At 48.4% G+C, this 27,040-nt stretch overlaps 1 protein-coding gene across 1 annotated transcript; it reads left to right on the forward strand.

Annotated features, from left to right (window-relative positions):
* The first annotated feature begins 1,133 nt into the window (after positions 1-1,133).
* On the forward strand, positions 1,134-25,910 carry LOC119958473 (mucin-1-like). Its single transcript, XM_038787018.1, has 6 exons — positions 1,134-1,576; positions 4,607-4,748; positions 11,516-11,598; positions 13,967-14,557; positions 24,912-25,193; positions 25,589-25,910. Exons 1-6 carry the CDS (start codon positions 1,531-1,533, stop codon positions 25,636-25,638), a joined length of 1,194 nt encoding a protein of 397 aa, XP_038642946.1. The 5' UTR covers positions 1,134-1,530; the 3' UTR covers positions 25,639-25,910.
* The last annotated feature ends 1,130 nt before the right edge of the window (positions 25,911-27,040 follow it).

Consider the following 27,040-nt stretch of genomic DNA (forward strand, 5'->3'; position numbering starts at 1 on the left):
GTTCGGAACCTCTCCCAGCCTGTGACTGGGTGGTGGGGGGGGGGGGGGGAAGGAATAACCCTCCCTCCCCATCCGAAATCCCAGATGGGATCAGTCGCCCTGTGGTTGCCCGTGCGGCGATGAGGTGGTGTTTGGGAAAGGGGGATCGGCGGGATGCGGAATGGGAAGCTGGGCAAGCAAGGAGGAATTGGACTGAATTCTCCGGTCGCTGATCGCCGATCGGCCGGAGAATCCGCGTTCCCGACCGAATCGGGGGGGGGGGGGGGGTGCGCCACATTCGTGATGCCCCGCCCCCTCCAAAGTGGCGCACTGTCCACGTGGCGACGGCCCCAGGCCGTTGCCTGAGGCCCGCCCCCCCTCCGGTGCTCCGCCTCCGACAGCGTGGGTCCCTCGGGAACTCGGCGGGCGGTTGGGGGCTCGCCACAGTCAGGGGAGGGCCGATCCGCGGGGTGGGGGGGGGGGTGGTGTGGGACTTTCCCAATGTCTGGGGGCTCTGTGGGGGTGCGCTCCGTGGAAAGTGAGTCGGCCAACGGCCGGGGGAGGAGCCTATATTGCGGGCCGGATCCACGAGCGGCTTCCGCTATGTAGCAGAGCACGGCCGCTGCAGACCGCCGCGCTGCGCATGCGCGGCCACGGACCCTGGCAATTCTCCAGGCTGAATCGGCAACGAGAGGCGGGCGCTCCACACTGCCTTCCTGCTACCGCTGGCCAAACGGACGATCGGCGACCATTTTACGCCTTTTTGCCTGTCATTAAACGTCACCCATTCCCACGCCCGTGTCGGGACGCCGTCCCAGAGAACCCAGCCCGTGGTATTATTTTGTGCAGTGACTGGGTGATTTCCTCTGGAAGCACCAAAATTGGCCTCGACAATGGAAGCCAAATTGGGTGAAGTGGAAGGGAGTGTCACTGCCGAGTTTCCGGACCGTCACTCCGGCAGGGAGCGCCGGTTTGAGCGGGCAAGACGAGATTGGCCGAGTTGCCCTTGCAGAGGATGGAGGTGGCAGGCACGGGGGGGCGGGGGGGGGGGGGGGGGGGGCTGAATGGCCTCTTCCTGCGCCGGCACAGTCCCGTGCCTCCACCCTCTGAGCTCCAAACCCCCTTCGGCTCAATCAGAAAGCACCTCACCTCAAAGGTTCAAACAAACCGCTCAAAGCAACTGAAATGAAAGTGTGCTACAGTTCTCCCTTTCAGTGCGGGTCAGAGGATCGTGAAGGGGGGGAAAGATTCTTGGAAATCCCTGAACGCTCCCCAGGGGTGGGGTAGTGTTTAGTTGCTCAATGCCAACATTGTTTGCCTTGCAGAGGTTTGGAGTTGAACCGACTGCTCAGCGGAAACCCCCCCAGCTAAGGTTGTTAATTCGTGCAATGATGCAATTGAGTGCACTGTGTCGGTTTCCTTTTCGAAGTAGAAAACTTGCAGTGTTTCGAGCTCGCTCAGTTGCTGCTCTCTCGCTGTCCGCTGCCGTGGTGTGTTCAATTGTCCTCGCTTTGCAAAGTCGCAGCCAAACGCGTCTTTATTTGGGAAAGAATGTCTCTTTACCATCTCTTACTGCTCCTGGTGTCCTGTGTGCCGGGTAAGTGCCTCCTGAAGGATTTATTGTCTCTATCTCTCTCTCTCTCTCCTCGTTCTCTCTCTCTCTCTCTCTCTCTCTCTGTGGGGGCTCAGGCACAGTGTAGCGTAGGCAGAGGAGGTGGGTGAAGAGAGAGGGAGTGAGTGAGTGAGGCAGGAGACTGGTGGAGGGGGGGTGACCTGCACTTGATCTGTTGAGAGAGAGAGAGAGAGAGAGAGAAAAGACGATTCTTGGGTCAACGTCAAGAAAGGGTCAGAGACCCGGGGGGTCCCCTGGGGGGGGGGGGGGGGGGCTGGGGGAGGTTAGTGGGGGGTTTGGGACGTCCCAGGGCTGAGCCGCAGGGACAGTGAGGAAGCGAATGGCTATGGGGTTCAGCAGGCTGTGTGTTAAACCAGACTCTGTGAAAGGACGGCTTCGCCTGCCGAGAATAATCGGTGTGGTTTTCAGTTTGTGAGCTTTTCACAGCCCATTGCTGCACTGGTTACCCCTCATTGCCCCATTCCCACCCCCCCCTCACCCCGCCCTCCTCACCCCCACCTCACTGACCCCCCTCACCCCCCTCATTGCCCCATTCCCACTCCACACCCTCATTGCCCCATTCCCCCCCTCACCACGTCCTCCTCACCCCCACCTCACTGAACCCCCCGACCCCCCTCACCCCCCTCACCACGTCCTCCTCACCCCCACCTCACTGAACCCCCCGACCCCCCTCACCCCCCCTCACCACGCCCTCCTCACCCCCACCTCACTGACCCCCCCGACCCCCTCACTGAACCCCCCGACCCCCCTCACCCCCCTCATTGCCCCATTCCCCCCTCACCACGCCCTCCTCACCCCCACCTCACTGAACCCCCCGACCCCCCTCACCCCCCTCACCCCCCTCACCACGCCCTCCTCACCCCCACCTCACTGCCCCCCCCGACCCCCTCACTGAACCCCCCAACCCCCCTCACCCCCCTCACCACGTCCTCCTCACCCCCACCTCACTGAACCCCCGACCCCCTCACTGACCTCCCTCACCCCCCTCACCACGCCCTCCCCACCCCCACCTCACTGAACCCCCCGACCCCCTTACTGACCTCCCTCACCCCCCTCACCACGCCCTCCTCACCCCCACCTCACTCACCCCCCTCATTGCCCCATTCCCCCCTCACCACACCCTCCTCACCCCCACCTCACTGAACCCCCCGACCCCCCGACCCCCCTCACCCCTCCTCACCACGCCCTCCTCACCCCCTCACTGAACCCCCCTCACCCCCCTCATTGCCCCATTCCCCCCCTCACCACACCCTCCTCACCCCCACCTCACTGAACCCCCCAACCCCCCTCACCCCCCCTCACCACGCCCTCCTCACCCCCACCTCACTGAACCCCCCGACCCCCTCACACCCTCACCACGTCCTCCTCACCCCCTCACTACGCCCTCCTCACCCCCACCTCACTGACCCCTCCGACCCCCTCACTGACACCCCTCACCCCCTCATTGCCCCATTCCCCCCTCACCACTTCCCCCTCACCCCCCTCACTGACCCCTCCCCTCACCACGCCCTCCTCACATCCACCTCACTGACCCCTCCCCTCACCATCTCCCCCTCACAGTCCCCCCAACCACCCCCTCACTGACCCCCCTCACTGACCCCCCTCACTGACCCCCCTCACTGACCCCCCTCACTGACCCCCCTCTCACTGACCCCCCCTCACTGACCCCCCTCACTGACCCCCCTCACTGACCCCCCTCACTGACCCCCCCTCACTGACCCCCCTCCCTCACTGCCCCCCCTCACTGACCCCCCTCACTGACCCCCCTCACTGACCCCCTCCCTCACTGACCCCCCTCACTGACCCCCCTCCCTCACTGCCCCCCCTCACTGACCCCCCTCACTGACCCCCCTCACTGACCCCCTCCCTCACTGCCCCCCCTCACTGCCCCCCCCCTCACTGACCCCCCTCACTGACCCCCCCTCACTGACCCCCCTCCCTCACTGACCCCCCTCACTGACCCCCCTCACTGACCCCCCTCCCTCACTGCCCCCCCTCACTGACCCCCCTCACTGACCCCCCTCCCTCACTGACCCCCCTCACTGACCCCCCCTCACTGACCCCCCTCACTGACCCCCCTCACCACTCCCCCCTCACCACGCCCTCCTCACCCCCACCTCACTGACCCCTCCCTCACTGATCCCCCCTCACTGACCCCCCTCACTGCCCCCCCCCCTCACTGACCCCTCCCCTCACTGACCCCCCCTCACTGACCCCCCTCACTGACCCCCCCTCACTGACCCCACTCTCCCCACTCCCTCCTGACAGTTTACACCTCCTTCCCGTCTGCTCACTCCACATCACTATCCCCCCCCCCCCCCCCCCCCCCCCGACCCCTCCCACCCCACCACTCTCCAGGGCAGCACGGCAGCACAGTGGTTAGCACTGTGGCTTCACAGCTCCAGGGTCCCAGGTTCGATTCCCGGCTGGGTCACTGTCTGTGCGGAGTCTGCACATCCTCCCCGTGTGTGCGTGGGTTTCCTCCGGGTGCTCCTGTTTCCTCCCACAGTCCAAAGATGTGCAGGTTAGGGTGGATTGGCCGTGCCGAATTGCCCCTTAATGTACAAAAACGTTAGGAGGGTTACGGGGATAGTGAGGGCTTAATGTGCAGACTCGATGGGCCGAATGGCCTCCTTCTATGTTCTCTCCGGATAGAATGGGGTAAACAGGGAACAGAACAAATGAAAGATATAAAAAAATGGCTTTGTTTAGCGGAGACTCGGATTTGGGGGTGTGCTTCCTACTGCAGCTGAATTTCCACTCCAGAGTAGGGATCCCAGAAAACGGGAAGGGGCTTATTAACCAGAGCCAAACAAATCTCTTCTGCCACTCGGCCAGATGTCCGACATCAGGGTGACCGTGCGACTGAGGATCGAGAGCACTGAGTAAACAAAACTCTCGGGGAGATAATGTCAGGACAGACATCTGTGGAAAACGCAGTCTCTGCCTCTCACTGATTATTAACACAGATATCTCCGTGTTTCAATTTCACAGCATTTAGTGGCAGACACGCCGGCGACACAGGGGTGACCTGTTGCCCAATTATTCTGAAGGAACAATTACCACAGAAATACTATGCTGAACTCGAGAGTTATACAATCTTACTTGGACACGGACATTGTCCCCAGTATATCAAGTAAGTACGCTGGGGTACAGTGCTGGTGGGGACGGGTCTGTCACTGTATAACACTGGGGTACAGTACTGGAGGGGACAGGTCTGTCACTGTATAACACTGGGGTACAGTACTGGTGGGGATGGGTCTGTCACTGTATAACACTGGGGTACAGTACTGGTGGGGACGAGTCTGTCACTGTATAACACTGGGGTGCAGTACTGGTGGGGATGGGTCTGTCACTGTATAACACTGGGGTACAGTACTGGTGGGGATGGGTCTGTCACTGTATAACACTGGGGTACTGTACTGGTGGGGACGGATCTGCCACTGTATAACACTGGGGTACAGTACTGGTGGGGAATGGGTCTGTCACTGTATAACACTGGGGTACAGTACTGGTGGTGACGTGTCTGTCACTGTATAACACTGGGGCACAGTACTGGTGGGGACGGGTCTGTCACTGTGTAACACTGGGGTACTGGTGGGGACGGGTCTGTCACTGTATAACACTGGGGTACAGTACTGGTGGGGACGGGTCTGTCACTGTATAACACTGGGGTACAGTACTGGTGGGGACGGGTCTGTCACTGTATAACACTGGGGTACAGTACTGGTGGGGACGGGTCTGTCACTGTATAACACTGGGGTACAGTACTGGTGGGGACGGGTCTGTCACTGTATAACACTGGGGTACAGTACTGGTGGGGAGGGTCTGTCACTGTATAACACTGGGGTATAGTACTGGTGGGGACGGGTCTGTCACTGTATAACACTGGGGTACAGTACTGGTGGGGACGGGTCTGTCACTGTATAACGCTGGGGTACAGTGCTGGTGGGACAGGTCTGTCACTGTATAACACTGGGGTACAGTACTGGTGGGGATGGGTCTGTTACTGTATAACACTGGGGTACAGTACTGGTGGGGATGGGTCTGTTACTGTATAACACTGGGGTACAGTACTGGTGGGGACGAGTCTGTCACTGTATAACACTGGGGTGCAGTACTGGTGGGGATGGGTCTGTCACTGTATAACACTGGGGTACAGTACTGGTGGGGACGGGTCTGTCACTGTATAACACTTGGGTACAGTACTGGTGGGGACGGGTCTGTCACTGTATAACACTGGGGTACAGTACTGGTGGTGACATGTCTGTCACTGTATAACACTGGGGCACAGTACTGGTGGGGACGGGTCTGTCACTGTGTAACACTGGGGTACTGGTGGGGACGGGTCTGTCACTGTATAACACTGGGGCACAGTACTGGTGGGGACGGGTCTGTCACTGTATAACACTGGGGTACAGTACTGGTGGGGACAGGGTCTGTCACTGTATAACACTGGGTACAGTACTGGTGGGGACTGGTCTGTCACTGTATAACACTGGGGTACAGTACTGGTGGGGACGGGTCTGTCGCTGTATAACACTGGGGTACAGTACTGGTGGGGATAGGTATGTCACTGTATAACACTGGGGTACAGTACTGGTGGGGATGGGTCTGTCACTGTATAACACTGGGGTACAGTACTGGTGGGGACGGGTCTGTCACTGTATAACACTGGGGTACAGTACTGGTGGGGACGGGTCTGTCACTGTATAACACTGGGATACAGTACTGGTGGGGACGGGTCTGTCACTGTATATCACTGGGGTACAGTACTGGTGGGGATGGGTCTGTCACTGTATATCACTGGGGTACAGTACTGGTGGGGACGGGTCTGTCACTGTATAACACTGGGGTATAGTACTGGTGGGGACGGGTCTGTCCCTGTATAACACTGGGGTTCAGTACTGGTGGGGACGGGTCTGTTACTGTATAACACTGGGGTACAGAACTGGTGGGGACGGGTCTGTCCCTGTATAACACTGGGGTACAGTACTGGTGGGGACAGGTCTGTCACTGTATAACACTGGGGTACAGTACTGGTGGGGACTGGTCTGTCACTGTATAACACTGGGGTACAGTACTGGTGGGGACGGGTCTGTCGCTGTAAAACACTGGGGTACAGTACAGGTGGGGACGGGTCTGTCACTGTATAATACTGGAGTACAGTACTGGTGGGGACGGGTCTGTCACTGTATAACACTGGGGTACAGTACTGGTGGGGACGGGTCTGTCACTGTATAATACTGGAGTACAGTACTGGTGGGGACGGGTCTGTCGCTGTAAAACACTGGGGTACAGTACTGGTGGGGACGGGTCTGTCCCTGTATAACACTGGGGTACAGTACTGGTGGGGACAGGTCTGTCACTGTATAACACTGGGGTACAGTACTGGTGGGGACTGGTCTGTCACTGTATAACACTGGAGTACAGTACTGGTGGGGACGGGTCTGTCACTGTATAACACTGGGGTACAGTACTGGTGGGGACGGGTCTGTCACTGTATAATACTGGAGTACAGTACTGGTGGGGACGGGTCTGTCACTGTATAACACTGGGGTACAGTACTGGTGGGGACGGGTCTGTCACTGTATAACACTGGGATACAGTACTGATGGGGTCGGGTCTGTCACTGTGTAACACTGGGATACAGTACTGGTGGGGACGGGTCTGTCACTGTATATCACTGGGGTACAGTACTGGTGGGGATGGGTCTGTCACTGTATATCACTGGGGTACAGTACTGGTGGGGACGGGTCTGTCACTGTATAACACTGGGGTATAGTACTGGTGGGGACGGGTCTGTCCCTGTATAACACTGGGGTTCAGTACTGGTGGGGACGGGTCTGTTACTGTATAACACTGGGGTACAGTACTGGTGGGGAAGGGTCTGTCCCTGTATAACACTGGGGTACAGTACTGGTGGGGATGGGTCTGTCACTGTGTAACACTGGGGTACAGTACTGGTGGGGACAGGTCTGTCACTGTATAACACTGGGGTACAGTACTGGTGGGGAAGGGTCTGTCACTGTATAACACTGGGGTACAGTACTGGTGGGGATGGGTCTGTCACTGTGTAACACTGGGGTACAGTACTGGTGGGGACAGGTCTGTCACTGTATAACACTGGGGTATAGTACTGGTGGGGACGGGTCTGTCCCTGTATAACACTGGGGTTCAGTACTGGTGGGGACAGGTCTGTCACTGTATAACACTGGGGTACAGTACTGGTGGGGACTGGTCTGTCACTGTATAACACTGGGGTACAGTACTGGTGGGGACGGGTCTGTCGCTGTATAACACTGGGGTACAGTACTGGTGGGGATGGGTATGTCACTGTATAACACTGGGGTACAGTACTGGTGGGGACGGGTCTGTCACTGTATAACACTGGGGTACAGTACTGGTGGGGACGGGTCTGTCACTGTATAACACTGGGGTACAGTACTGGTGGGGACGGGTCTGTCACTGTATAACACTGGGGTACAGTACTGGTGGGGACGGGTCTGTCACTGTATAACACTGGGATACAGTACTGGTGGGGACGGGTCTGTCACTGTATATCACTGGGGTACAGTACTGGTGGGGATGGGTCTGTCACTGTATATCACTGGGGTACAGTACTGGTGGGGACGGGTCTGTCACTGTATAACACTGGGGTATAGTACTGGTGGGGACGGGTCTGTCCCTGTATAACACTGGGGTTCAGTACTGGTGGGGACGGGTCTGTTACTGTATAACACTGGGGTACAGTACTGGTGGGGATGGGTTTGTCACTGTATAACACTGGGGTACAGTACTGGTGGGGACGGGTCTGTCACTGTATAACACTGGGGTACAGTACTGGTGGGGACGGGTCTGTCACTGTATAACACTGGGGTCAGTACTGGTGGGGACTGGTCTGTCACTGTATAACACTGGGGTACAGTACTGGTGGGGATGGGTCTGTCACTGTGTAACACTGGGGTACAGTACTGGTGGGGACGGGTCTGTCACTGTATAACACTGGGGTACAGTACTGGTGGGGATGGGTCTGTCACTGTGTAACACTGGGGTGCAGTACTGGTGGGGACGGGTCTGTCACTGTATAACACTGGGGTACTAGTACTGGTGGGGACAGGTCTGTCCCTGTATAACACTGGGGTTCAGTACTGGTGGGGACAGGTCTGTCACTGTATAACACTGGGGTACAGTACTGGTGGGGACTGGTCTGTCACTGTATAACACTGGGGTACAGTACTGGTGGGGACGGGTCTGTCGCTGTATAACACTGGGGTACAGTACTGGTGGGGATGGGTCTGTCACTGTATAACACTGGGGTACAGTACTGGTGGGGACGGGTCTGTCACTGTATAACACTGGGGTACAGTACTGGTGGGGACGGGTCTGTCACTGTATAACACTGGGGTACAGCACTGGTGGGGACGGGTCTGTCACTGTATAACACTGGGGTACAGTACTGGTGGGGACGGGTCTGTCACTGTATAACACTGGGATACAGTACTGGTGGGGACGGGTCTGTCACTGTATATCACTGGGGTACAGTACTGGTGGGGATGGGTCTGTCACTGTATATCACTGGGGTACAGTACTGGTGGGGACGGGTCTGTCACTGTATAACACTGGGGTATAGTACTGGTGGGGACGGGTCTGTCCCTGTATAACACTGGGGTTCAGTACTGGTGGGGACGGGTCTGTTACTGTATAACACTGGGGTACAGTACTGGTGGGGACTGGTCTGTCACTGTATAACACTGGGGTACAGTACTGGTGGGGATGGGTTTGTCACTGTATAACACTGGGGTACAGTACTGGTGGGGACGGGTCTGTCCCTGTATAACACTGGGGTACAGTACTGGTGGGGACAGGTCTGTCACTGTATAACCCTGGGGTACAGTACTGGTGGGGATGGGTCTGTCACTGTATAACACTGGGGTACAGTACTGGTGGGGATGGGTCTGTCACTGTATAACACTGGGGTACAGTACTGGTGGGGACGGGTCTGTCCCTGTATAACACTGGGGTTCAGTACTGGTGGGGACGGGTCTGTCACTATAACACTGGGGTACAGTACTGGTGGGGACGGGTCTGTCACTGTATAACACTGGGGTACAGTACTGGTGGGGACGGGTCTGTCACTGTATAACACTGGGGTACAGTACTGGTGGGGACGGGTCTGTCACTGTATAACACTGGGGTACAGTACTGGTGGGGACGGGTCTGTCACTGTATCACACTGGGATACAGTACTGGTGGGGACGGGTCTGTCACTGTATAACACTGGGGTACAGTACTGGTGGGGACGGTTCTGTCACTGTATAACACTGGGGTACAGTACTGGTGGGGACGGGTCTGTCACTGTATAACACTGGGGTACAGTGTTGGTGGGGGAAGGTCTGTCACTGTATAACACTGGGGTACAGTACTGGTGGGGACGGGTCTGTCACTGTATAACACTGGGGTACAGTACTGGTGGGGACGGGTCTGTCACTGTATAACACTGGGGTACAGTACTGGTGGGGACGGGTCTGTCACTGTATAACACTGGGGTAGAGTACTGGTGGGGACGGGTCTGTCACTATATCACTGGGGTACAGTACTGGTGGGGACGGGTCTGTCACTGTATAACACTGGGGTGCAGTACTGGTGGGGACGGGTCTGTCACTGTATAACACTGGGGTACAGTACTGGTGGGGACTGGTCTGTCACTGTATAACACTGGGGTACAGTACTGGTGGGGAGGGTCTGTCACTGTATAACACTGGGGTACAGTACTGGTGGGGACTGGTCTGTCACTGTATAACACTGGGGTACAGTACTGGTGGGGATGGGTCTGCCACTGTATAACACTGGAGTACTGGTGGGGACGGGTCTGTCACTGTATAACACTGGGGTACAGTACTGGTGGGGAGGGGTCTGTCACTGTATAACACTGGGGTACTGGTGGGGAGGGTCTGTCACTGTATAACACTGGGGTACAGTTCTGGTGGGGACGGGTCTGTCACTGTATAACACTGGGGTACAGTACTGGTGGGGACGGGTCTGTCACTGTATAACACTGGGGTACAGTACTGGTGGGGACGGGTCTGTCACTGTATAACACTGGGGTACAGTTCTGGTGGGGACGGGTCTGTCACTGTATAACACTGGGGTACAGTACTGGTGGGGACGGGTCTGTCACTGTATAACACTGGGGTACAGTACTGGTGGGGACGGGTCTGTCACTGTATAACACTGGGGTACAGTACTGGTGGGGATGGGTCTGTCACTGTATAACACTGGGGTACAGTACTGGTGGGGACGGGTCTGTCACTGTATAACCCTGGGGTACAGTACTGGTGGGGACGGGTGTGTCACTGTATAACACTGGGGTACAGTACTGGTGGGGAGGGGTCTGTCACTGTATAACACTGGGGTACAGTACTGGTGGGGACAGGTCTGTCACTGTATAACACAGGGGTACAGTACTGGTGGGGACGGGTCTGTCACTGTATAACACTGGGGTACAGTACTGGTGGGGACGGGTCTGTCACTGTATAACACTGGGGTACAGTACTGGTGGGGAGGGTCTGTCACTGTATAACACTGGGGTACAGTACTGGTGGGGATGGGTCTGTCACTGTATAACACTGGGGTACAGTACTGGTGGGGACGGGTCTGTCACTGTATAACACTGGGGTACTGGTGGGGAGGGTCTGTCACTGTATAACACTGGGGTACAGTGCTGGTGGGGAGGGTCTGTCACTATAACACTGGATTAACCCAACTAGAAGATTTTTCTCTGTCCGACTCGATACTTTCAATCAATTTGAAACTCCTCCGTCAGTTCACCCTGTCGGTGGCAGCCATGTTCATCGATCTTTGATCCAGTTTGATGAAGTTCCCTCTGCTTCCACCTCACAGATTCACAATGGGCCGCGGTACATTCTGTTTGTTGCCCAGCAAGGCGCAGGCGATGATGAAGGCCGTTGATGCCAGACCTGCCGGTAAGACTCTGCGTCCTGGTCAGTGGATCAGAGCTCTCGGTGGGCAGGGTCCCTCTTGACGTGGTGATGGGGTTAGGGGTGGCAAACAGATTTCGCAAAGAAAGACTTGCATTTTGATAGCACCGTGGGGTCCACACCCGGTCGAGCAGCGTGGTTCGCCGCCGGTCGCTTGGGAGAGCGGCAAGGCACTGGGGCCTCGGCTGCCTGGGAGGCCTGGCGACTCCTGGGCGATGGGGGAGGCCTTTGAGGGGAGATTGAGTGGGAGACGGGCGAAAACCTTCGGCAGTTTATTGACATTTACGTAACAACTATGAAGAGCTCGGCAGCTGCAGAGTGCCTGGTCTCCGAGGCTCGATGGTCCAGAACAAGGGGTCAGAGATTCAGGAGGTGTGTGGTGATATGCATCACTGTAAATACACAAGGGGTTAATGTAAATACACTATGACTAAGTAAACACTAGAGGGAGTGCCAGAGGCGTCATGACATGCAGACATACAGCTAATGAGCACATAGAATAGGATACGACCAATAGGCAGTCAAGACATCCAGAGGTGACACTACCACAAGGGGGCATTACACAACCCATATATAAGGACAGGGCCCACATGCTGTGTCTCTTTCCACAGGCGACACTTAGAGAGAAGGACAGGGGCAGATCAGAAGCATCACACCCACCACGTGGCTTAGAGCAGACTGGTTAGTTAGACTGAGTTACTGGAGCAAGATTAGCAGGAGAGTCGAACTCATAGAGAACTGGGCTAATGGTTCAATAAATCACATCGAACTTACTTCAAAGTCTGGAGTGCCTTTGGGTCAAAGCTGCATCGAGTTGCAGCCTGTGTTAGCCCAGAGTACAAAACACAACAAAAGGCACCTTATCAGTAAAGATAGACAGCTCCCAGCCTTAATCCAAATGATGACACAATCTTCATGCTCTCCAAGCACCTAAAGAGATGTGACATTGTTTTGGAAAATGTAGGTCACCTTTTCGCTTACTGACGTGAGAACATTCTCACCATCGTAGTCTTTGGCGAGACAGAGAAGGCAAGCGAGAGATCAAAAAAGATAAATGTGGGTTAACATCCTGTTTTGATAACGGAACGCTTCCGCTGTGGAGCAAGAACTTCTGTTACTGAGTGCGTGGATTGGCTGCCCAGCAGTTAGCACTGTTGCCTCACAGCACCAGGGACCCGGGTTCGATTCCGGCCTCGGGTGACTGTCTGTGCGGCGTCTACATGCTCCCCCCCGCCGCCGCCCCCCCCCCCCCCCCCTCCCGTGTCTGCGTAAATGTCAATAAACTGCCGAAGGTTTTCGCCCGTCTCCCACTCAATCGCCCCTCAAAAGGCCTCCCCCATCGCCCAGGAGTCGCCAGGCCTCCCAGGCAGCCGAGGCCTCAGTGCCTTGCCGCTCTCCCAAGCGACCGGCGGCGAACCACGCTGCTCGACCGGGCGTAGCACCCGGGGACGTGCCGATTTGGCGGGGTTACGGGATTGTGTGTGGGGGGGAGGGGGGGGGGGGGGGGGGGTAGGATGGGGGAGTGGGCCGAGGTAGGGTTGCTCTTTCAGGGGGTCGGTGCAGACCCGATGGGCCGAATGGCCTCCTTCTGCACTGTAGGGATTCTGTGACAATTTAGCCCACAGATCGCAGTCGACACAAACACCAAAATCAGCAAACTTACGGGTTCAAAGCAAGTTAATATTTTAATCTTAAAAGCAATAACGTATCTTGAAAAGATAAGTTTTCTCCGCTCAAAATTCCATCACACTTTGACTGTAGCACATACATAGAACAGTACAGCACAGAACAGGCCCTTCGGCCCTCGATGTTGTGCCGAGCAATGATCACCCTACACAAACCCACGTATCCACCCTATACCCGTAACCCAACAACTCCCCCCTTAACCTTACTATTAGGACACTACAGGCAATTTAGCATGGCCAATCCACCTAACCCGCACATCTTTGGACTGTGGGAGGAAACCGGAGCACCCGGAGGAAACCCACGCACACAGGGGGAGGACGTGCAGACTCCGCACAGACAGTGACCCATCCCGGCCTACGTATCGCCAATAAGAGGGCAGGGCCACTTTCGTTAGCCTGTGGCGGGCGATAGTGGCAATGGGAGGCGGGATGGAAGAGTTTGACTCCTTGTCGAGGCTCATTAACCGCGCGAGTGCCAAGAGCCAATAGCCAGCGACGGACTCTGTGCTCGAGTGATTGGCTATCATCAGCGTACAGGCAAAGCAAGTGTCTGGTCGGTGGAAATGCCGCTTTTTCAGCGTTTGACAGGGTTCGATTTGAAAGGGTTCGTCAAATGTGTAAATGTGAAAATGAACAGGGTTGTTAACATCACCTTATTCCTTTCTCAGGAACTCCACAGGACACGCCTTCGATGGACTTCCAACGTGGGTCAACACAGGGCACAAGAAACGGGAAAGGACCGGCCCACCCAACATTCTCGCCCGGGGAGTCAACACCTGCACCAGGGCCTGTACTGCCCGCTTTGACCACCACAACTCTGCCAGGGCAAGATGGAAGCACATCCCTTCCCTCAGTGCCAGCTTCTCCTCCATCAACCGATGCCCAAGGGCATGGAAGACCCCAAACATCCAATTCCACTCCCCAACCTCTGCCAGGGTGCCAGACAGAAGACACAATGCTGCCCCCATCAACTGCGCCAACCCATGCCCAAACATACGAAGGATCCCAAACGGACGATATCTCGGCGCCAGCTCGGCCAGGGCAAGACGGCCAAGAGACACCCTCAACAACTCAGACAACGGCTGGTCCTTCCAGCACAGCCCAGTTGCCACGGGAGCACGTGACAACATCGAGGTGGGCGGAAACCACACAGGGGACAATTCTTCGTCCAGGGTCTATTACAGCTTCAGAAATGATGCCCCCTCTCAATGATCAGACGACGAAAGAAACCAGAACAGTCGGAATCATCGACAGCAAAAGTAAGACTCTGATTTTCCTGTGTATGTTATAGAGAATAACAGTCGCTGTGTATATTATAGAGAATAACAGTCCCTGTGTATATTATAGAGAATAACAGCCCCTGTGTATATTATAGAGAATAACAGTCCCTGTGTATATTATAGAGAATAACAGTCCCTGTGTATATTATAGAGAATAACAGCCCCTGTGTATATTATAGAGAATAACAGTCCCTGTGTATATTATAGAGAATAACAGTCCCTGTGTATATTATAGAGAATAACAGTCCCTGTGTATATTATAGAGAATAACAGTCCCTGTGTATATTATAGAGAATAACAGTCCCTGTGTATATTATAGAGAATAACAGTCCCTGTGTATATTATAGAGAATAACAGCCCCTGTGTATATTATAGAGAATAACAGTCCCTGTGTATATTATAGAGAATAACAGCCCCTGTGTATATTATAGAGAATAACAGCCCCTGTGTATATTATAGAGAATAACAGTCCCTGTGTATATTATAGAGAATAACAGCCCTGTGTATATTATAGAGAATAACAGTCCCTGTGTATATTATAGAGAATAACAGCCCCTGTGTATATTATAGAGAATAACAGCCCCTGTGTATATTATAGAGAATAACAGCCCCTGTGTATATTATAGAGAATAACAGTCCCTGTGTATATTATAGAGAATAACAGCCCCTGTGTATATTATAGAGAATAACAGCCCCTGTGTATATTATAGAGAATAACAGCCCCTGTGTATATTATAGAGAATAACAGCCCTGTGTATATTATAGAGAATAACAGTCCCTGTGTATATTATAGAGAATAACAGTCCCTGTGTATATTATAGAGAATAACAGTCCCTGTGTATATTATAGAGAATAACAGTCCCTGTGTATATTATAGAGAATAACAGTCCCTGTGTATATTATAGAGAATAACAGCCCCTGTGTATATTATAGAGAATAACAGTCCCTGTGTATATTATAGAGAATAACAGTCCCTGTGTATATTATAGAGAATAACAGTCCCTGTGTATATTATAGAGAATAACAGTCCCTGTGTATATTATAGAGAATAACAGTCCCTGTGTATATTATAGAGAATAACAGCCTCTGTGTATATTATAGAGAATAACAGTCCCTGTGTATATTATAGAGAATAACAGCCCCTGTGTATATTATAGAGAATAACAGTCCCTGTGTATATTATAGAGAATAACAGTCCCTGTGTATATTATAGAGAATAACAGTCCCTGTGTATATTATAGAGAATAACAGTCCCTGTGTATATTATAGAGAATAACAGTCCCTGTGTATATTATAGAGAATAACAGTCCCTGTGTATATTATAGAGAATAACAGTCCCTGTGTATATTATAGAGAATAACAGTCCCTGTGTATATTATAGAGAATAACAGTCCCTGTGTATATTATAGAGAATAACAGCCCCTGTGTATATTATAGAGAATAACAGTCCCTGTGTATATTATAGAGAATAACAGTCCCTGTGTATATTATAGAGAATAACAGCCCTGTGTATATTATAGAGAATAACAGCCCCTGTGTATATTATAGAGAATAACAGTCCCTGTGTATATTATAGAGAATAACAGCCCCTGTGTATATTATAGAGAATAACAGTCCCTGTGTATATTATAGAGAATAACAGTCCCTGTGTATATTATAGAGAATAACAGTCCCTGTGTATATTATAGAGAATAACAGTCCCCTGTGTATATTATAGAGAATAACAGCCCTGTGTATATTATAGAGAATAACAGTCCCTGTGTATATTATAGAGAATAACAGTCCCTGTGTATATTATAGAGAATAACAGCCCTGTGTATATTATAGAGAATAACAGTCCCTGTGTATATTATAGAGAATAACAGCCCCTGTGTATATTATAGAGAATAACAGTCCCTGTGTATATTATAGAGAATAACAGCCCCTGTGTATATTATAGAGAATAACAGCCCTGTGTATATTATAGAGAATAACAGCCCCTGTGTATATTATAGAGAATAACAGCCCCTGTGTATATTATAGAGAATAACAGTCCCTGTGTATATTATAGAGAATAACAGTCCCTGTGTATATTATAGAGAATAACAGTCTCTGTGTATATTATAGAGAATAACAGCCCCTGTGTATATTATAGAGAATAACAGTCCCTGTGTATATTATAGAGAATAACAGCCCCTGTGTATATTATAGAGAATAACAGTCCCTGTGTATATTATAGAGAATAACAGTCCCTGTGTATATTATAGAGAATAACAGCCCCTGTGTATATTATAGAGAATAACAGTCCTGTGTATATTATAGAGAATAACAGTCCCTGTGTATATTATAGAGAATAACAGTCCTGTGTATATTATAGAGAATAACAGTCCTGTGTATATTATAGAGAATAACAGCCCCTGTGTATATTATAGAGAATAACAGTCTGTGTATATTATAGAGAATAACAGTCCCTGTGTATATTATAGAGAATAACAGTCTGTGTATATTATAGAGAATAACAGTCCCTGTGTATATTATAGAGAATAACAGTCCCTGTGTATATTATAGAGAATAACAGTCTCTGTGTATATTATAGAGAATAACAGTCCCTGTGTATATTATAGAGAATAACAGTCCCTGTGTATATTATAGAGAATAACAGTCCCTGTGTATATTATAGAGAATAACAGCCCCTGTGTATATTATAGAGAATAACAGTCCTCTGTGTATATTATAGAGAATAACAGTCCCTGTGTATATTATAGAGAATAACAGTCTCTGTGTATATTATAGAGAATAACAGTCCCTGTGTATATTATAGAGAATAACAGTCCCTGTGTATATTATAGAGAATAACAGTCCCTGTGTATATTATAGAGAATAACAGTCCTCTGTGTATATTATAGAGAATAACAGCCCCTGTGTATATTATAGAGAATAACAGTCCCTGTGTATATTATAGAGAATAACAGTCCCTGTGTATATTATAGAGAATAACAGTCCCTGTGTATATTATAGAGAATAACAGCCCCTGTGTATATTATAGAGAATAACAGTCCCTGTGTATGTTATAGAGAATAACAGCCCCTGTGTATATTATAGAGAATAACAGTCCTGTGTATATTATAGAGAATAACAGCCCCTGTGTATATTATAGAGAATAACAGTCCCTGTGTATATTATAGAGAATAACAGTCCCTGTGTATATTATAGAGAATAACAGTCCCTGTGTATATTATAGAGAATAACAGTCCCTGTGTATATTATAGAGAATAACAGTCCCTGTGTATATTATAGAGAATAACAGTCCCTGTGTATATTATAGAGAATAACAGTCCTGTGTATATTATAGAGAATAACAGTCCCTGTGTATATTATAGAGAATAACAGTCCCTGTGTATATTATAGAGAATAACAGTCCCTGTGTATATTATAGAGAATAACAGCCCCTGTGTATATTATAGAGAATAACAGCCCCTGTGTATATTATAGAGAATAACAGTCCCTGTGTATATTATAGAGAATAACAGTCCCTGTGTATATTATAGAGCAATAACAGTCCCTGTGTATATTATAGAGAATAACAGCCCCTGTGTATATTATAGAGAATAACAGCCCCTGTGTATATTATAGAGAATAACAGTCCCTGTGTATATTATAGAGAATAACAGCCCCTGTGTATATTATAGAGAATAACAGCCCCTGTGTATATTATAGAGAATAACAGCCCCTGTGTATATTATAGAGAATAACAGCCCCTGTGTATATTATAGAGAATAACAGCCCCTGTGTATATTATAGAGAATAACAGCCCCTGTGTATATTATAGAGAATAACAATCCCTGTGTATATTATAGAGAATAACAGCCCCTGTGTATATTATAGAGAATAACAGCCCCTGTGTATATTATAGAGAATAACAGCCCCTGTGTATATTATAGAGAATAACAGCCCCTGTGTATATTATAGAGAATAACAGCCCCTGTGTATATTATAGAGAATAACAGTCCCTGTGTATATTATAGAGAATAACAGTCGCTGTGTATATTATAGAGAATAACAGCCCCTGTGTATATTATAGAGAATAACAGTCCCTGTGTATATTATAGAGAGTAACAGCCCCTGTGTATATTATAGAGAATAACAGTCCCTGTGTATATTATAGAGAATAACAGTCCTGTGTATATTATAGAGAATAACAGCCCCTGTGTATATTATAGAGAATAACAGTCTGTGTATATTATAGAGAATAACATTCCCTGTGTATATTATAGAGAATAACAGCCCCTGTGTATATTATAGAGAATAACAGCCCCTGTGTATATTATAGAGAGTAACAGCCCCTGTGTATATTATAGAGAATAACAGTCCCTGTGTATATTATAGAGAATAACAGTCTGTGTATATTATAGAGAATAACAGCCCCTGTGTATATTATAGAGAATAACAGTCACTGTGTATATTATAGAGGATAACAGTCCCTGTGTATATTATAGAGAATAACAGTCCCTGTGTATATTATAGAGAATAACAGTCCTGTGTATATTATAGAGAATAACAGCCCCTGTGTATATTATAGAGAATAACAGTCCCTGTGTATATTATAGAGAATAACAGTCCCTGTGTATATTATAGAGAATAACAGTCCCTGTGTATATTATAGAGAATAACAGCCCCTGTGTATATTATAGAGAATAACAGTCCCTGTGTATATTATAGAGAATAACAGTCCCTGTGTATATTATAGAGAATAACAGTCCTGTGTATATTATAGAGAATAACAGTCCCTGTGTATATTATAGAGAATAACAGTCCCTGTGTATATTATAGAGGATAACAGTCCCTGTGTATATTATAGAGAATAACAGTCCTGTGTATATTATAGAGAATAACAGCTCCTGTGTATGCTATAGAGAATAACAGTCCCTGTGTATATTATAGAGAATAACAGTCCTGTGTATATTATAGAGAATAACAGTCCCTGTGTATATTATAGAGAATAACAGTCCCTGTGTATATTATAGAGAATAACAGCCCCTGTGTATATTATAGAGAATAACAGTCCCTGTGTATATTATAGAGAATAACAGTCCCTGTGTATATTATAGAGAATAACAGTCCCTGTGTATATTATAGAGAATAACAGTCCCTGTGTATGTTATAGAGAATAACAGTCCCTGTGTATATTATAGAGAATAACAGCCCCTGTGTATATTATAGAGAATAACAGCCCCTGTGTATATTATAGAGAATAACAGTCCCTGTGTATATTATAGAGAATAACAGCCCCTGTGTATATTATAGAGAATAACAGTCCCTGTGTATATTATAGAGAATAACAGTCCTGTGTATATTATAGAGAATAACAGTCCCTGTGTATATTATAGAGAATAACAGTCTGTGTATATTATAGAGAATAACAGTCTGTGTATATTATAGAGAATAACAGTCCCTGTGTATATTATAGAGAATAACAGTCCTGTGTATATTATAGAGAATAACAGTCCCTGTGTATATTATAGAGAATAACAGTCTGTGTATATTATAGAGAATAACAGTCCCTGTGTATATTATAGAGAATAACAGTCTGTGTATATTATAGAGAATAACAGTCCCTGTGTATATTATAGAGAATAACAGTCTGTGTATATTATAGAGAATAACAGTCCCTGTGTATATTATAGAGAATAACAGTCCCTGTGTATATTATAGAGAATAACAGCCCCTGTGTATGTTATAGAGAATAACAGTCCCTGTGTATATTATAGAGGATAACAGTCCCTGTGTATATTATAGAGAATAACAGTCCCTGTGTATATTATAGAGAATAACAGTCTGTGTATATTATAGAGAATAACAGTCCCTGTGTATATTATAGAGAATAACAGTCCCTGTGTATATTATAGAGAATAACAGTCCCTGTGTATGTTATAGAGAATAACAGTCCCTGTGTATATTATAGAGAATAACAGTCTGTGTATATTATAGAGAATAACAGTCCCTGTGTATATTATAGAGAATAACAGTCCCTGTGTATATTATAGAGAATAACAGTCCCTGTGTATATAGAGAATAACAGTCTGTGTATATTATAGAGAATAACAGCCCCTGTGTATATTATAGAGAATAACAGTCCCTGTGTATATTATAGAGAATAACAGTCCCTGTGTATGTTATAGAGAATAACAGTCCCTGTCTGTAATTTATAGAGAATAACAGTCCTGTGTATATTATAGAGATAACAGTCCTGTGTATATTATAGAGAATAACAGTCCCTGTGTATATTATAGAGAATAACAGCCCCTGTGTATATTATAGAGAATAACAGTCCCTGTGTATATTATAGAGACTAACAGTCCTGTGTATATTATAGAGAATAACAGCCCCTGTGTATATTATAGAGAATAACAGCCCTGTGTATATTATAGAGATAACAGCCCTGTGTATATTATAGAGAATACACAGTCCCTGTGTATATTATAGAGAATAACAGCCCCTGGTATATTATAGAGAATAACAGCTCCTGTGTATATTATAGAGAATAACAGTCCCCTGTGTATATTATAGAGAATAAAGTCCCTGTGTATATTATAGAGAATAACAGTCCCTGTGTATATTATAGAGAATAACAGCCCTGTGTATATTATAGAGATACAGTCCCTGTGTATATTATAGAGAATAACAAGCCCCTGTATATTATAGAGAATAACAGCCTCTGTGTATATTATAGAGAATAACAGTCCCTGTGTATATTATAGAGAATAACAGTCCCTGTGTATATTATAGAGAATAACAGTCCCTGTGTATATTATAGAGAATAACAGTCTCTGTGTATATTATAGAGAATAACAGTCCCCTGTGTATATTATAGAGAATAACAGTCTCTGTGTATATTATAGAGAATAACAGTCCCTGTGTATATTATAGAGAATAACAGTCCTGTGTATATTATAGAGAATAACAGCCCCTGTGTATATTATAGAGAATAACAGTCCCTGTGTATGTTATAGAGAATAACAGTCCCCTGTGTATATTATAGAGAATAACAGTCCTGTGTATATTATAGAGAATAACAGCCCCTGTGTATATTATAGAGAATAACAGTCCCTGTGTATGTTATAGAGAATAACAGTCCCTGTGTATATTATAGAGAATAACAGTCCTGTGTATATTATAGAGAATAACAGTCCCTGTGTATATTATAGAGAATAACAGTCCCTGTGTATGTTATAGAGAATAACAGTCCCTGTGTATATTATAGAGAATAACAGCCCCTGTGTATATTATAGAGAATAACAGCCCCTGTGTATATTATAGAGAATAACAGTCCCTGTGTATATTATAGAGAATAACAGTCCCTGTGTATATTATAGACAATAACAGTCCCTGTGTATATTATAGAGAATAACAGCCCCTGTGTATATTATAGAGAATAACAGCCCCTGTGTATATTATAGAGAATAACAGTCCCTGTGTATATTATAGAGAATAACAGTCCCCTGTGTATATTATAGAGAATAACAGCCCCTGTGTATATTATAGAGAATAACAGCCCCTGTGTATATTATAGAGAATAACAGCCCCTGTGTATATTATAGAGAATAACAGCCCCTGTGTATATTATAGAGAATAACAGCCCCTGTGTATATTATAGAGAATAACAATCCCTGTGTATATTATAGAGAATAACAGCCCCTGTGTATATTATAGAGAATAACAGCCCCTGTGTATATTATAGAGAATAACAGCCCCTGTGTATATTATAGAGAATAACAGCCCCTGTGTATATTATAGAGAATAACAGCCCCTGTGTATATTATAGAGAATAACAGTCCCTGTGTATATTATAGAGAACAGTCGCTGTGTATATTATAGAGAATAACAGCCCCTGTGTATATTATAGAGAATAACAGTCCCTGTGTATATTATAGAGAGTAACAGCCCCTGTGTATATTATAGAGAATAACAGTCCCTGTGTATATTATAGAGAATAACAGTCTGTGTATATTATAGAGAATAACAGCCCCTGTGTATATTATAGAGAATAACAGTCTGTGTATATTATAGAGAATAACATTCCCTGTGTATATTATAGAGAATAACAGCCCCTGTGTATATTATAGAGAATAACAGCCCCTGTGTATATTATAGAGAGTAACAGCCCCTGTGTATATTATAGAGAATAACAGTCCCTGTGTATATTATAGAGAATAACAGTCTGTGTATATTATAGAGAATAACAGCCCCTGTGTATATTATAGAGAATAACAGTCACTGTGTATATTATAGAGGATAACAGTCCCTGTGTATATTATAGAGAATAACAGTCCCTGTGTATATTATAGAGAATAACAGTCTGTGTATATTATAGAGAATAACAGCCCCTGTGTATATTATAGAGAATAACAGTCTGTGTATATTATAGAGAATAACAGCCCCTGTGTATATTATAGAGAATAACAGTCCCTGTGTATATTATCGTGAATAACAGCCCCTGTGTATATTATAGAGAATAACAGCCCAGGGGAATATTATAGAGAATAACGGCCCCTGTGTATATTATAGAGAATAACAGTCCCTGTGTATATTATAGAGAATAACAGCCCCTGTGTATATTATAGAGAATAACAGCCACTGTGTATATTATAGAGAATAACAGTCCCTGTGTATATTATAGAGAATAACAGCCCCTGTGTATATTATAGAGAATAACAGTCCCTGTGTATATTATAGAGAATAACAGTCCCTGTGTATATTATAGAGAATAACAGTCTGTGTGTATATTATAGAGAATAACAGTCCCTGTGTATATTATAGACAATAACAGCCCCTGTGTATATTATAGAGAATAACAGTCCCTGTGTATATTATAGACAATAACAGTCCCTGTGTATATTATAGAGAATAACAGCCCCTGTGTATATTATAGAGAATAACAGTCCCTGTGTATATTATAGAGAATAACAGTCACTGTGTATATTATAGAGAATAACAGCCCCTGTGTATATTATAGAGAATAATAGTCCCTGTGTATATTATAGAGAATAACAGTCACTGTGTATATTATAGAGAATAACAGCCCCAGTGTATATTATAGAGAATAACAGTCCCTGTGTATATTATAGAGAATAACAGTCACTGTGTATATTATAGAGAATAACAGCCCCTGTGTATATTATAGAGAATAACAGCCCCTGTGTATATTATAGAGAATAACAGCCCCTGTGTATATTGCATAAAGTACAGGCGGTGGCCATTTTTCCTTCATATCTATGATCGCTCTTTGTCGTAGCCTCCAATTCGACCCTGTCCCTCTCCATCTCGTTTGTCCCCAATCACCTTGCAAGTTGTTTCCACTCTGACTATCTCTCCTGTTCCCCTTTTGAAAATTCCTGTTGAATCTGTTTCAGTCGTCTCTTCAGCCAGCGGCTTCCTGATCACAGCAACGCGCTGTGTGTGTTAAACAAAAAGATTCTCAGCTTCTCCGTGATTCTTTTTTTGCTGATTAGATTGAGCCGCTGACTTCTTATGTCAGTGGAGCAAATTCTCCCCCGGTTTTTTTTTTAACCTGTGTTCCTCTGTGTTAGAATTCCACGAAGGATTGGATCCCTTCACTTGAAGGTTTCCGCCTGACAGACCTCTCCCCGAAGAAATGTGCAGCACGGTAGCACAAGTGGTTAGCTAGCACTGTGGCTTCACAGCGCCAGGGTCCCAGGTTCGATTCCCCGCTGGGTCACTGTCTGTGCGGAGTCTGCACATTCTCCCCGTGTGTGCGTGGGTTTCCTCTGGGTGCTCCGGTTTCCTCCCACAGTCGATAGACGTGCAGGTTAGGTGGATTGGCCACGCTAAATTGCCCTTAGTGACCAAAGGTTGGAGGGGGGGGGGGGGGTTCTTGGGTTATGGAGCTGGGGTGAAAGTGAGGGCTTAAGTGGGTCGGTGCAGACTCGATGGGCCGAATGGCCTCCTTCTGCACTGTAGGTTCTATGAAAGTCGGAAAATCTGTGGCGAATGAGGGAAAATAGAGTTCCCGTTTCGGGTCCATGTGACCCTCTTTCGGAGCTGATCCGTTGAGGAGGAGGTGCTGTTCCTGCAGTTTGTGGGAAGGCTGCTCTGGGAGCACGCGGAAGGCCGAAGGAGGACATCGTGGGCACCTTGGCTCGGAAGACGAGTCACACGACCTCGAAACGTCAATTCCGTTTTCTCTCTTCCCGGGGCGCTGTCACGCCCGCTGGGATTTTCCGCCCTTATGTGTGTCAGATTTCCATCCGATGCTGTGTTTTCGCTTTTAATAATGGAAATGTACCCGCCCCGTTTAAAAAAAAAATAAAATTCACCCGCGTTGGTGTTTCGACAGGCTCCACGGCCGTAAGGAAGAGAGGGCCGGAGGTGGACGGGACCGACGGGCACAGCGGAGGCTCGGATGGGACCGACGGGCACAGCGGAGGCTCGGATGGGACCGACGGGCACAGCGGAGGCTCGGATGGGACCTCAGGAGTTTCAAGGTGGCACGTGGGCCTGTTGCTGTCGCTCCTGATCATCATGGCTGCCACCGCCCTTGTCTGCCTGTCTTCCGTTCGGAGAGGGAACTGGCTCATTCCTGAAAAGAAACCGGACTTCAGGCAGAATCGCAGTTCAGGTAGGGAGGGAACGGGTCGGCAGGCTGTGACTGGAGCTGAAATAACCCCGAGGGAGGTTGATTTGGAAGTGGCTGATCTGGGAATGGCGGAATGTGGTGGGTTCTGGATGCGGCCATTGTTGAGGGGGGGGGGGGGGGCGGATTTTTAGCTCAGTGCTCATATTACTGGGATAATAATCCTTGAGATTTGAGTTCAAATCCCCGCCATAGCTACAGGAAATTAAATTTGGTCCGTTGGTTAAATCTAGAATTAAAAAGCTAGTCTTGATGACGGTGACTGGAAAACAATCGTCTTTTCCGCAATATTCGGTGGGGGGGGGGGGGGGGGTCTGCCTGCAGTCCAAGGATTAAACTGCCGATTTTTAACATCAAGACTCTTTTTTTTTTTTGAATAGGTACCGCGACACTTCTGCGCTACTCCGAGCTCCACGGCGAAGCCTTTTGAGGGCGGAGGGGCGCCCAGGCAGGAAGGTGTAACGGAGCGAGTCTCTGATGTTGAGGACACTCTAAGCGTGCAGACAGACCTGCACGGAGGCAAAGTGACGAGCGGCGTGGAGAACGTGGGAACATTAATGGATTCCGGAAGGTTTCCGAATAAAGTGATCCACGGAAGTCTTTGCAGAGCGAGAGGGGGCGGGCATTTACTGCCCTCGCACGCATTCGGCGAGATATTTTTCCATCTTCTCACCGGAGCCGCATTTCCCCCCCCCCACCCCACCCCCCCATCCCCCACCCACCCTGCCTAACATCGTGACTGGACAGATGCTTAAAGCTTGCAGACCTAGAAGACGACAGAAAGACGGAACGCATACCTTTCTCCACCATATTAGAACCTTAATGTTTGCGCTTTTACCTGAGGGGTCGATGCCTGTCACAGACTTTGACAACCTACACCCATTCAGCTCCTCTCCAATGCACACGCGACTGCATGGAGTTATCACGCTGGTGATGACCCCCCTTGCGGAATAGCTGCAGACGCTGGTGCCAACTCTGTTGCATTGCATTATCCATCGAAGCTTGTGGATAAAGCGAAAATGGAAGCTCACAGAATTCACCGGAAACATGCCACGGGTCCCAGGGACAGGGTTAGATTCTGGAAGGAGCGGGAGCCAACCCCAGCTGTTAACCCACTCCTATCCAGTGAGGTGATTCCTGACATCCCGCACTAGCTGCCGGCTATTTTTGTCAGAGATCCCTGGAAACTGGCGGGATTGGTGGTCTCTGATGAAGGGGTAATTGTATTGGATTTACAGGAATATTGGGAAGGGTTAACCAGGATCAGACTCGCTCTCACAGACAGGAGGCGCTGTCACACACTCGCTCTCACAGACAGGAGGCGCTGTCACACACTCGCTCTCACAGACAGGAGGCGCTGTCACACACTCGCTCTCACAGACAGGAGGCGCTGTCACACACCCGCTCTCACAGACAGGAGGCGCTGTCACACACCCGCTCTCACAGACAGGAGGCGCTGTCACACACTCGCTGTCACAGACAGGAGGCGCTGTCACACACTCACTCTCACAGACAGGAGGCGCTGTCACACACCCGCTCTCACAGACAGGAGGCGCTGTCACACACCCGCTCTCACAGACAGGAGGCGCTGTCACATACTCGCTCTCACAGACAGGAGGCGCTGTCACACACCCGCTCTCACAGACAGGAGGCGCTGTCACACACCCCCTCTCACAGACAGGAGGCGCTGTCACACACTCGCTCTCACAGACAGGAGGCGCTGTCACACACCCCCTCTCACAGACAGGAGGCGCTGTCACACACCCGCTCTCACAGACAGGAGGCGCTGTCACACACTCGCTCTCACAGACAGGAGGCGCTGTCACACGCTC

This window comes from Scyliorhinus canicula, chromosome 29 (assembly GCF_902713615.1).
Source record: "Scyliorhinus canicula chromosome 29, sScyCan1.1, whole genome shotgun sequence".
Classification (NCBI taxonomy): Eukaryota; Metazoa; Chordata; class Chondrichthyes; order Carcharhiniformes; family Scyliorhinidae; genus Scyliorhinus; species Scyliorhinus canicula.